Consider the following 12,750-nt stretch of genomic DNA (forward strand, 5'->3'; position numbering starts at 1 on the left):
AAAAGTTTTCAATATTAAAGAAAAATATTTATTTTTCTATATATTATAGGCTACAATATTAATAATATATAATATTAATATAATATATAAGCTGAATTTTCAGCATCAGTACTTCAGTGTCACATGATCCTTCAGAAATCAGTTAGATTTGCTGCTCAAGAAACATTTCTTATTATTATCAGTGCTGTACTGTAAAATAATGTGTACAATTATTTTTCAAGATTCTTTGATGAATAGAAAGTTCAAAAGAACAGAATTTATCCAAAATAGAAAGCTATTACCGTTGGACCCAGGACAAATTTTTTACTTATTTTGGGGAAAGAAATGAATCTTCAGCAAGAATGCATTAAATTGATCAAAAGTGACACTAAATACATGTTACAAAATCTTTCTATTTTAAATAAATGCTGTTCTTTTGAACTCTCTATTTATCAGAAATGTTTCTTGAGTATCAAATCAGCATATTGGAATGATTATAATTATTTCTGAAGGATCATGTGACACATGAGTAAGAGTAATGATGTGTATGTATGCATGTATATATATATATATATATATATATATATATATATATATATATATATACATATCATTACTGTAGTCTTCAGTCTCACATGATCCTTCAGAAATAATTATAATCATACTGTATACTGTAAATATACGGTATACTGTACAATAATATATATTTACATATACTGTAAATATATATTAGTGATGTCAAATCGATTATCACGATTAATCACATCTATAACATAAAAAGGTTTTGTTTATATAATATGTGTGTATAGAAATTCATATATTTTAAGTGTGTTTTAAATGTCCAAATGATTTTTAGGGTCACTAGAAATAATCCAACTTAAAAATTTGCAGCAGATATCATTCAACAAATACACATACAGGTAAATGCAAAGACAGTCCACCTTAATAAAAATAGCTGAGAGAGGACGAAATGATCTCAGGACAGAGTACTACGTGTTCTCCCTTGAAAAGTGCTGGACTAAGGACTGGAGATCTTTGCACATGTTCCACAGGTCTGCTTTCCAACTCTAGGGATTTATGAGAGCTGAGAGCATATTCTTGTCTGCTTCTTGCTCTCTCTCTTTCTTTCTCCCCCTCTGAGAAAAGCAGGGGAGCAGAAACAATTAGGTTTGCTTTCTGGAACAGCTGGGCTGCAACGAGCCTGTTGGGTTTGAGGTGAGGGGAAGGAACCGAGCTGGAGCTGGGAAAATCAATCATGGCCTAAGGCTGGTAAAGGTGCACAATTAGCGAGAGTGGATACATTTGAAATGATGGAGCTTCGGCTACACCAGCTCACCATTCCCAGTGGATACAGAGCGAGGGAGTGATGATTCCACTTGAAAGACCTAATTATTCATCATGACAGTTTCCATGTTTAAAAAGGAGCTCGGAGCTTTGGGCCGAGTTATGGATGCAGATACATAGATATCATAGGATCATGGCTATAATTATGAAATCACTACTTATGCATGACGACTGGTGCAGAAACATTCCTACGTTTGATTTTTTTTTTTTTTATCAGAGCGAGACATCTAGAAGCTGCCTGTAAACACTTTTAAATCCCTCAACGTGCATCGTATTTTTGAGAAACCCTATTAGAATCGAACGCTGTCTAAAAGACCCTCACTAAAAAATAACAATCGAGTTGAGCCGTTTTGTCTGAACACTGGAGATACTTCTTTAGTTTATGGTTGGTTTGGTGAGACAGGTTTTAATCATGCGGTGAATGTTAATTTCCCTGGGGTCTCCACCACAGATCAATGTGCTGGAAGCCAACATGAAGACCAGTCAAGCCCACTGACCGATGACTATATTGGGATTTTCCGCGGTGCTTTTAGCTGGTGTTGGCTTTGGAGACATGTTGGGAAGGTGAAGGTGGTTTTTGCAGGTTGGATGAATTAGTGCACAGAAAAAGTGGGTGGATGACAATGATCAAGAGACTTTATCATGTTTTTGAGATCATCTTGAATTGACTTCAACCTGAAACCACATGCATTATATGAGCAAAACGACCAATGGCTTTGCTTTACCAAGCATGTGATGGAAAATTACATTGGATTACATCACACATGCTGCATTTGCATGTCAGTCACACTCAAGACACCCATACGAAAATCTTCAGGCTTATTTCACTGATGCACTGCTTAAAATGTTGAAATGTAAAATTATAATGTTTTTATTTTATTAGATGCCAGTTCCATTAAAGCATCTATGTCATGTATTTCATATTCATATACTGTTTTAAATAAAGGTTTAATGTCATAAATATCTGTAAATATAAAAAACAAAATTGATACTTTCCCCCCCTCATGTAACTTACCTCATGACTGCGAGGTTTACAGTCAGTGGCCCTTCAAACTCTACCCACGTGTCCCTGATACTTCCAGTATATCCTTTATTTCACTGCCACCATATACAAATATGAACAAATTCTATACAATGACGCAATTTTTTTTTTTTCTGACCACAGTCCGGTACCTTTCTCCAAAATATGTGAGATGAACACTGACATCAATGTAGTTTATTATTAGCAACTAAACGTAGCTCTAACTTTACACTGTACCAGCCATTCTGACATTTAAAAAAAAAAGTAAGTCATTGCAAAAAAGAGGAACATGCAATGTTTCCAAAATGCCTCAGTTAACACATAACTCCATATCACATAGAAATGATCAATTAAAATGAAGTCACTTCGAAAAGGACGTAATTATTAAAGAATTGTCTTTGAACTCCTACACATTCTTTCAACAGCGTTGGTCTCGTTAAGGTTGTAAACATTACAGCATTTTGCTTGCTCCTTTAACTGGGTGCATATCATTCTGTTGTTGTTGTTGTTGTTTTTTTTCTTGAAGAAGACTTGATAAGCAATCATACATGGTAAATTGTCTTTGGGCTCCTTAAAAAGCTTGAGAGAGAGCTGGGTTGCGGTTCTGTGAGATCACAGAGTAAGGTAGACTACGTAAACACCCTGAGAGTCACTTGTCTGTATTTTCTTGATTTTTTTTTTCTTTCTCATTTTAAAAAACATTATTATTATTTTAATAATTTGGGCCTGGCCCCGGCAGCCGGTAAGGGATGGTGGCGGATCATGAGTGGAGGGTGAGTTGACTGGCAACCGCCTCATTTGCAGGCATGATAACAGAGTTAATGTGGGTCTGGTCGAGTAGTATGTTATCGATGGAGAACATCACATGGCGTGGTGTGGCGAGGGAATGGCTCGTAAGAAGGGGGGTGGGAAGGAAAAGGTAGTGGTGGAAAGTGGTTGGCAAACGGAGGAAGGGGAGTTATGGACGATCAAAATCAACTAGGCTTACATGATGGGATACAGCTATAACATCAGCAGGTTCCATTGGTAAATGGAAACCCAACAGGTTTTAGCTTTAGGTGGACAGAAGACATAACACCCACCCGGCCAAGCCTCTCGCAAGCAGTCGCATTCGCTCATTCGCTCGCCCACTCACTCACGCAGCATGGCCCCTCCCCCAAGACCGAGCACATGGTTTCAGGCACGAACTTGCAATGTGTTATTTGATGAAACTGAGTGTTGTGGGAGGTGAAGAATAAGACAACAGAAGACAGGTGATGGTAAAATGAACATTTATAATGACTGCTGTTGCTGTCGGAAAATAATAACCCTTAAATAAAAAAAGAAAAGAGAAAAAGAAAAGGAACGACTTAATAGATATTAGCACTAAATTGCTGACTTCACTGGTAATCCACAAGTCAAGAAACACAACTCACTATTTCTTGTACAAACACAATGCTACAGTTACATTAAATATTTAATACTTTTTTTTAAAGTCAGTTAATGGATGATGTTAAAACACTAAAATACTAAAAACAAAACAGTAATTCATCTTTCCAGTCATTCCCTTTTGTCTAGTTTCTTGATGCCATTTATTAATAATGTATAGTAGTTTGAAAATAAATAAGCTCATGAAGGGTTATCAGAAAACAAAGCTGGCAGCATAGAAACATTAGATGTGGAGCTCAAGCATGGTTGAGACGCATGAAAATGATCGTTCGGCATCACAGAGAAACATTTTCGTCTCGTGAACAGATGCTGCAATGGTCAAGACACCTAATCGACACGTATCACAATTTACACTCAACACGTCTGATATGTACAATGAGATTAGCGACTAGCATCAGTTCAAGCTAACCTTAGTCTACTTTAGCGGTTAGTGGTGATTATGCATTATTTGGAGGGTCCGGATCCGGATTTCAGTCTCAGTACTGCGTATGTGGCTCTATAATCATCTTCAAAAAAAGGAGCTGCTTTAGTTTAGTTTAGTTTAACTTCATATCGCCGGCTCATAAGAGCACTCCACAAAAGCGAATTTATGCTGCCAGCCCTATTACGATGAACATGTTTCTGGTTACAGTTCAACCAAATCTGACAGATATTTACAATGAGAGAAAATAATGAAATCGTGGAGGAAACAGTTTGGATCTTACTGATGTTTGTGTGTGTGTCTTTTTTATTATTATTATTTTTTCGTCCCCAATGATGACTTAAAAAAAAAAAAAGAAGAAAGAAAAGTAAATCCAATCATCTCAACTAGAATTGCACAGTCTCAAAAAGGTTTGGAGATGGAATGGAGATTTTAAGTCCAAACATTTGATGAACATAGAAGGGGAGGAAGAAGGTCAATAAAGTTCATGAGGGGTGAGAAGTTCAAAGTTCAGAAGACAGAAGATGGCTGCACGGCTGACGTTTACACACTCCTCGGCTTTTTTGAGCATGTTTTTATGTTAAAGGAACAAAAAGAAACCTGCCGTTAAAATGGATTTATTTTCTTTGCTTGCGCTTAATGTTTCCCATCGAGAAAATCAAATGGAGAGACTCGGGGGTGAGGAGAGTGACAGTGCCCCCCAACATTATGGCACACAATCAGTGATGTCCTGGAGGTTGAAGAGATGACAGAGAATTAGGAAAAGCAGTTTATGAGAGGTAGCCAGCTGTGTTTTTACCGTGTTAATCCAGGTCTTGCTTTTACTGCTCGCTTTTTGGGTAATGTTGAGGCGTCATGACTGACATCATGTTATGGAGAAACATGCTGGCTTCATGTGTGCGTCCAATGGATGTCCAACATACAAGAGAACTCAAAAAGTTTGGAATGGTACTGTTTTTGTTTGGCACTCAGGAGAAAGTCTGGGAGGGTGTGAGGGGGAGGTCGGCAGAAGAGTGGGGAGTGGTTGGAAAAAAGGGGAGCAGTGAAAGTGCAAAAGGGAGAAAAAGGGAGAGTAAACAGGATACATATGAATGACATTTTTGTTATACTTGGTCTAGGTTAGAGAGTGTCGTACAAATAAAAACAGGAAAATAAAAAAGAGAACAGAACAGTGATATGACAAATGTATTCTAACATTGCTGGTGCTTCAATGGGTACGAGCTCAAAAGTGACCCGGGTTATCATCTTCTGATGGCGTGGGGGGCGGGGCGAGGGGGAGGGGGGGGCTTGGACTGGGGGGCGTGTGGGGTTCGGGAAGAGCGACGAGCTCTAGCCATGCGCCCACATAAAAGCAATGACCTCCTCGACATCATCAAAACCATAAGTTTGCATTCATCTCGACTTAACAACGTGTGACAAACCCAGTGACCTGGGAGAGGAACGTGGGCGCGAAAATGCTAAACGCATGCACAAAAACACAACTGCGCACAGGAACGAAGCTTAAAAAGCAACCATGACTAAGCACAGTGCAAATTTGATGGCCTTAAAGAGAGAGTGAAAAAAAAAACAATATTCATCATATCAGACATGCCATTTTTGGCACTTGTTAACATTAATATTAATAATAAAAAAACACTGTCAAAATAACAACATTTCCAATTTCTGTAAAAACTATTCTGTCGATTTTTGGTCAGCTTCAAACATCTGGCCAATCCTTTCTCATGCAAACAGTAGTGCCGCGTCATTGCATTGTGACGTCATCGGAAAGTCCCGTCCCTTTCCTTTATTCGTGGTGATCTGAGGTAAAGGATTCAAGCAGTTTAGCGGTGTCATTGCATTTGTTCTCATTCGGAAACGGGGCTGTTCTTATCTGGGGTGGCGTGAAGCGCAAGAGAATTATAAAGTGCATATTCTCGTGATAATGAGTCAAGCTTTATGTGCAGTGATGACAGAACAAGCTAAAGAACAGAAGCCTAATGATGTTGTTAGAACTGACACAGCAAACACAAGCCCTAAAATCATGATCGAAAGAGTGATATGCAAACTTATGTAGTGGTGAATACATTCACGACCATGTTTGAATGTTAATGTCGCTGAATTAACCCTCCGTTTCCAACTTTTCCCATTGTTTTTCTTACAAATTATCACAAAACATTGATAAGTCTGTACAAAATGAGTGCTCTTATTATGACGCTGAATATGACCATGGCTATGAATGATTTTGGTTTCTGTGGCCTAGTTTTCACAGGACAACAAAACTCCAGCTTGGTCTTAGCAAAAATAAAAAATAATAAGTTAGAAATGTGAAAAAGCTAATTTAATAGCTCAAACTGTTGTTGCCATGCAAAGATTTGTCCTCAAAAAGAATGCACATTGCCTAATTGTTTTTGTTTTTTGTATGATTTTTTTGTCTTCACTTTTTTTTTAAATCCACGCCTCACTTGGTATCATGCAAATATCAACGTGCAAAAAAGATAACATCTATCTTCACAAAATACATTTTCAGAACTATAAAAGGCTGACTTAAGAATGCTGATAACTTATAAAACTTTAACCATGCTAAGCTAACTCGGCAGTCTTCTAGCCCCGGGGATGTGTGTTAATGGCCACATGGCACCCTGCTTTTGTTTGGCCTGCGAGATGAATCCATCCCTTCTTTTTAACAAGGACTAGTTTGTTTAAGGGGCAGAAAACTCTCAACCTTATAGTGCTAATGTCTATCTTTTGCTTCTCTAGTCGCTTTACCTCCACTAGTAATATCTTAACTGTGGCTTGTTTGGCACTTTTCACATTTTTTTTTCTCACTTTTTTTAAATTACAAAAGTATGTCTGCTCTTACCTAATGGTGTTTAAATCACATTTAAATCCGTAAAGATCTATTTTGGCACAGGTTTATTTAATCCATTGATATAGCAATTATTTCATTATCAATGTAGCATTTAGTTACACCTCTTACAACTACCACATCCTGCTAAATGACTGATCAGATATGTTTTTAATCTTAAATTTTAGTACATCACTTATTCAATAGCAGCATCTTCACAACTTAAAAAATAGTATATGCAAATCTACTCAACATCTAGGTAAATCCAAAGCTCCTACACAGACAGAATAAAAGGACAAGACATGACGACATGCTACTACGTATATTGCTTTCAGTACTCATCACATTTGATCTATTTTCCCAGTTACTTAAAAAAAAAACATATGTACTTTCAGTACTGAATACAAAAACAACAAAACAGAAAGCTGCTCCTTGACACTATGTTGGCACCTTTTTATAGTTTTCACATTGAATTGTCACAGTAATATCTTGCTTTTTGTGTGTCTTAATCAAATTGAACGGTCATGTAACGTTTCTTAACATAAAAATGATCTGGGGGATCTAGATCTCCAAGACTGTTTCCACTCGTTCAAGCTCTGAAGTGTCTGATGAAGTACTGCATCATAGGTAAAACCGAATGCACAGATGCACTCTAAAATGCGGAGGCGCTCGATTGCCATCGCTTTCTCGTCTTGATCTGCAAGTCTGAACAATAGTGTCCCTTCATTTGAAAAGAAACGCTCATTCATTGCACCTCAAACTTGGAGTCATTGCTGTTTCAAACGCTTGTTAGACCTCCTCACCTAGGGCACAACTGCTTGACAAATTCATATCTATGCAAACGCATCAACTTTACACGCATGTACACACACATTCACACCATACAAACATTGATGGCTCGTAGTAAGTCCCTTGTTGAAGGTGTGATGTGCTCGAACGTGATCTACGGCAAGCTTCTAGTTCTACTCTGTAGGCGCATCTTCCCTTTCGCATTGTCAGTTTCGTCAAAGGGCAAGCAGACATGCACTGTTACACCAGTCATTGCCACCCATGGAGAGATGTGAGAGAAAAGAGGGTCTCTGGGTTGATGTGTCAGAATGGGGGTGCACAAAGGTAAAAAGGGGGGTTGAGAAGAGGTGAGGGGAGGTGATGGTTTTTAGATGAGAATAAAGAAGCCTCCTTACCAATCGGTTCAGATTTACTCTCCTTGGTGCTCCAATAGCAAAGGAGAGGAAAGAATCATAACTTTAGTCAGGGGGAGAGAGAGCACAGTTCTGTCTTTCTCTGTTGGTCTAATTCTTCTTTGGGAAATGCTCTCTGTGCTAACGTTTACAAGTCTTGTGGTTAATGAGGATCAGTTTGGTATTTTTAAGCTCATTCCAGCCGGTAAAGAATCAATATGTTGTTATAGCAGTCGTTTAGACACAGAATAGATTTGGAGGACACATAGTTTAAACATACAAAATATACCATCCCCTTCACACGATAAATATACACGGTCGGTTGGCGGTTAGTTAGTGCACACTTGGAAAGTTAAGGTTGGATACTGCAACATGATGCCAAAAAACTGCTCAGAAGAGTCTGACCTCAACCTAACAAACCATCCAGGCTTCCTTTCCGCCCTACACTCTTACAAATAAAGGTTCTATGTTGGCATCAATGGTTCCATAAAGAACCTTTAACTTCCATGGAACATTTCCATTGTACAAAAGGTTCTTTACGGTGGAAAAAAAGGTTCTTTTGGTTATTAAAATGTTCTTCACACTAAGGAAAAAAATGGTTCTGTTCAGAACTGCTCAATGAGAGGTTCTTTGAAGAACCAAAACTGGTTCTTCTATGGCATCGCCGCAAAAACTCCCCCTTTCGAACCTTTATTTTTAAGAGTGTATGGTAAGTGATACATTGACTCCATGGAGGCTGTTTTAAATATGAGACGTTCCACTTGAGTACATTCCATCATGGTGATGCATCAACACGATAACGATATAGAAACCCTGACTTTTTTTGGCCTTCCATCATGGCCTCCACACTTCACAGTGCATTAAGACGAAATTCAGTGTACTCAGATTTAAAACAAAAAGAAAATAGGACCTTATTAGCAGCACATAAGTCGCACATGGGTAGTTCTGAACTGCACAGGAAGATCTTCACATGGGCAGCCTGATCGGTATAACGCAACCAGAACCAATTTGGAACTGGTGACTTGGGACGTTTATTAAAAAAATGTAGAGGCTATCACATTAGCCACAATAGAGCAGACAACCTGGGACTTCCAGTGCAGACCATGTTACTAAGCAGCCTGTGCCGATCAGAATTTGTTCGTAGTCGTTCAGTAGTATGTGTTCATGAAACGCCTCAGAGCTCTGAGGGCCAGTTTCTGATTTGATAAGGAATATCTACGCAAATTTTCCAGCACATTCGTGCAGATATTCAACTGCAGCGGCTCAAAGTGCACAATGTCTCGCACTGCAGAAGGGCAGCATAGAGTAAAGACGGGGATATGTTTTGGGACGTTACAGAAAGAGATTGGCTTTTATATAAAGTCATAATCTGATACACTCCCTTGGACTTGTGCAAAGACCTACATTCTCATTCAGTAGATATGTGAATAAATTGTCTAGTCCCCACTGTGATTTCAAGTCTGCGTATGTTTAGTTGTATTTTCAGCATTCAAATCTGGTAATAGTCTGCTGAGGGTGTGTGTTTTGTTGTATTAATATCACTGTACAGTACATCTGCCCCTATTCTCTCTGTTGGTGCCGACGGTGCAGTTATCACTGGACGTTAAATAAGACATATTAAATGGACACACGATTCAATCTACTTAAATAAAAAACTAAATCCAAAATATTGTCTTTACATTCATGTCAACCTGAATTCACAGATTAAGAAAAACAAAAAAGGAAATACCTCAGTTCTTATGGGTGAAATCATATTAATAAATAAAGTTGATGGTGATGATAATTTGTAATAATAATAGTAGTAGTAATAATAATAATGATAATAGTATTTGTATAAACACCAGACCTCGAATCCCATAGAGAAATGCCACAAACTCTAGAAGCTCTGGTACGAAAGATTCAGGTGCATTTTGCGTCCTGGCCTATGTCCGCAACATGATCTACAAGCTTCCCTTATGCTAACAACATCTGTAGTGGCAATGGACCCGGTCGAACTGGAACCCCAGGTCAATGTCTAGTGACGCTGAGACCCCTTCAGCAGCCTCGCATCCCCTGCCCTATCCTGCCCAGCACGGGGCAGGGTCAGGCCGGCTGGGATCGTGAGGGCTGAGGCGAGGGGGGCTGGGTTGGGGTATGGGGTGTCACAGACTGGGGGGGATATATAATCAGTCTCAGACCCTCTTAGAGAGGAGGCATGGGCGAAAGGGAGGGAGTTAAACTAAAGACTAAAAATAAAGAACAAAAATCTGTCAGCTAGGAGGGGATGGGGGTGGGGAAAGGGCCGTTTCCTGGGATTTTTCCACCCCATTGTCCCCCATCCGACCACCTTGCCCACCTGCTGGAAACTGCAGCGCGGCAGCATGCCAGGTTGAAATGCCATTCACTGCTGTCCAGAAAAATGCACAAAAAAACAAACAAACAAATAGAAAGAAAAACAAAACAAAATCAACCAATAAAAATTCCAAAAAGATTCAAACTTAAGAAATAAACCCATATTTACATTTTACACATTTTTCTTTTTTCAAATTTTCCACGTCGAGAGGAATTTTTCCCCTCTTTTTTTTTAATACTGAGATTTTTCCCACAAAGAATGTGGCTGATTTTCTTCGTTATTCGCGCCCTCCATCTTTCTCTGTATCTTCCCCATCCCCCACTCTTTTTCTCTCCTTTTTTTCATACTCCCTGTTTTTAGCCCACCTTCTGCGGATTGGTGGCCCTCACACCCTGCTCGTATGTGATTCGCTGGCTGATAAGATATTGGGCTGCCTGTGTAGCGGCTGGCGATCCGGTAATGGTAACTTTACGATTTCTGGTGCCAGGAACAAACTCTCCCTTTTTTGAGATCTGAATGCGGGCTCCCGTCAGTTCTTGGTACTCCACAAGCGTTTTGCCTCCCTTCCCCAAAATGGCGCCCACCAAGTTCTCCGGCACTGCAATCTCCACCACATCTTTAGCCCCCTCTGTCAGCTTCTCAGTGGCCAGTAGGGAGCTCGCCACCAGCGGGGAAGCGGCACTCAGGTAGCCATTGGTGGCTCCAGTGGCGGCGGCGAGCGAGCCTAGCGTGAAACCTCCTAGGCTGGCCGCCGGGTGGCCGGCGCCGCCGGACGCATCATTGGCGTAGGAGGCTAGCAGGTTGGCGGCCGCGGCTGCAGCAGGGTTAGCGCTTGCAGCCACAGCGGCGAGGACTCCTGAGGCGGCTGCAGGGTTTAGCCCTAGGCCCAGGGAGTTGGTATTGTATCCATAGCTGGCTAACGTGTTTAGTGCGGACGTGATAGCCAGCAGGTCATTCCCTGAGAAGCTGGACATGGTGGTGGGGAAAGCGCCCACTCCAGCCAGACTGGCCTGCCCCAGGAGACTGGAGGCCGTGGCCGCCGCCGCCGCGGCAGCACCCGGCATCACCTCTGCAGAGTTGGCGTACGGAGAACCAGTGGGGTTGGAGTTGGCCACGGGGCCGGAGATGTTGGAGTAGCTGATGTTCAGACAGCTGCTGCTCTGCGGGTCCTCCTGGATCTTCTGGACGATGATCTCGACGGCCTTGCGGTTCTGCTCGGGCTCTCCGCTGATGGTGACAACGCGTTCCTGCAGGTTAATACCTTCGGGTTTCTGTGAGAGCTGGACCCAGGCACCGGACTGCTCCATGACGGCCTTCACGGTGGCTCCGCCCTTGCCGATGATCAGCCCTGCCGTACTGTTGGGCACTATCAGCTTGGCCTGAAGGAAACATAAGCATAGAGGCTGGTGTCAGTTAATGAGTCACTTTAGTAGTCTAGGAAGCGCCATTTCTCAGTTTTGGGATTTAAAAGTAGAAAGTGTGAATTTATTTTTTATCCACTGGGAGCCCATTAGTTGCAGCCCAACCAATATCTTTGAACACAAACAACTACTTTTGCGGCAACTACGCCTGTATGTGTTTAAACCAAAGCCTGGCTTTTAGACTTCACAGTAATTACTTTGCTTCAAGTTGCCATTTCATCAATTGCTGTATCATTAAAGCATTAATCAAGTTGCATTTGACAGAAGAGCTTTATCTTGTAATTTAGTGCAACAGCAACATAGTGTTCTCAGTGAGTATGTTTTTGATAATGTCTGCGAAAACAATTTCCTCTTTATTAGAGGGGGAAAAAAAGTGTAAACTGTAGTTACCATGGTTTCTTCCCTAACTTAGAAAGGCTTGCTTCTCTGATCAAGCAGTGACTCATGCTGGTACTTTTTACCAAAGCTTTACACAGTACATACCGATCTTGTTAAAATGTTGCTAAAAGCACCCTTGATAAATGTGGTGGTTAAAATTATTCGGGATTTCTTGCCAAAAAAATGTTTCTATGTTCCATTTTAGGTGCTGGTGCTTGTGCGTAATAACCAAAAACTGTAAAATAGTATAAAAGGATTAAAAACATTTGGTTTAAAAGAGTAAAAAAAAAAAATCTTTAGCCAAATCTAGAATTTTTAACTATTTTATCACTCACACTCAAACATTTTTACGAACAAAATAAAATGTTATACATAAAATAAATATTATAATATATAATGAATATTTTATATTATATTTTAT

General features: G+C 40.2%; 1 protein-coding gene across 3 annotated transcripts in view; it reads right to left on the minus strand.

Annotated features, from left to right (window-relative positions):
• Nucleotides 1–6,619: 6,619 nt before the first annotated feature.
• The window catches only part of nova2 (NOVA alternative splicing regulator 2), a 51,758-nt gene continuing 45,627 nt past the window's right edge, over nt 6,620–12,750 (minus strand). For 2 of the 3 annotated variants that reach the window (XM_079611469.1, XM_079611467.1), the window contains exon 5: nt 6,626–11,909. In XM_079611469.1, coding sequence (XP_079467595.1) covers nt 10,887–11,909 — 1,023 coding nt within the window. In that variant the 3' untranslated portion in view covers nt 6,626–10,886. Of the gene's footprint in view, nt 11,910–12,750 lie in introns of all 3 variants that reach the window. The other variant, XM_079611468.1, reaches the window with a different exon arrangement.

Source organism: Phoxinus phoxinus (genome assembly GCF_949152265.1).
Source record: "Phoxinus phoxinus genome assembly, chromosome: 4".
In the NCBI taxonomy this organism is placed as follows: domain Eukaryota; kingdom Metazoa; phylum Chordata; class Actinopteri; order Cypriniformes; family Leuciscidae; genus Phoxinus; species Phoxinus phoxinus.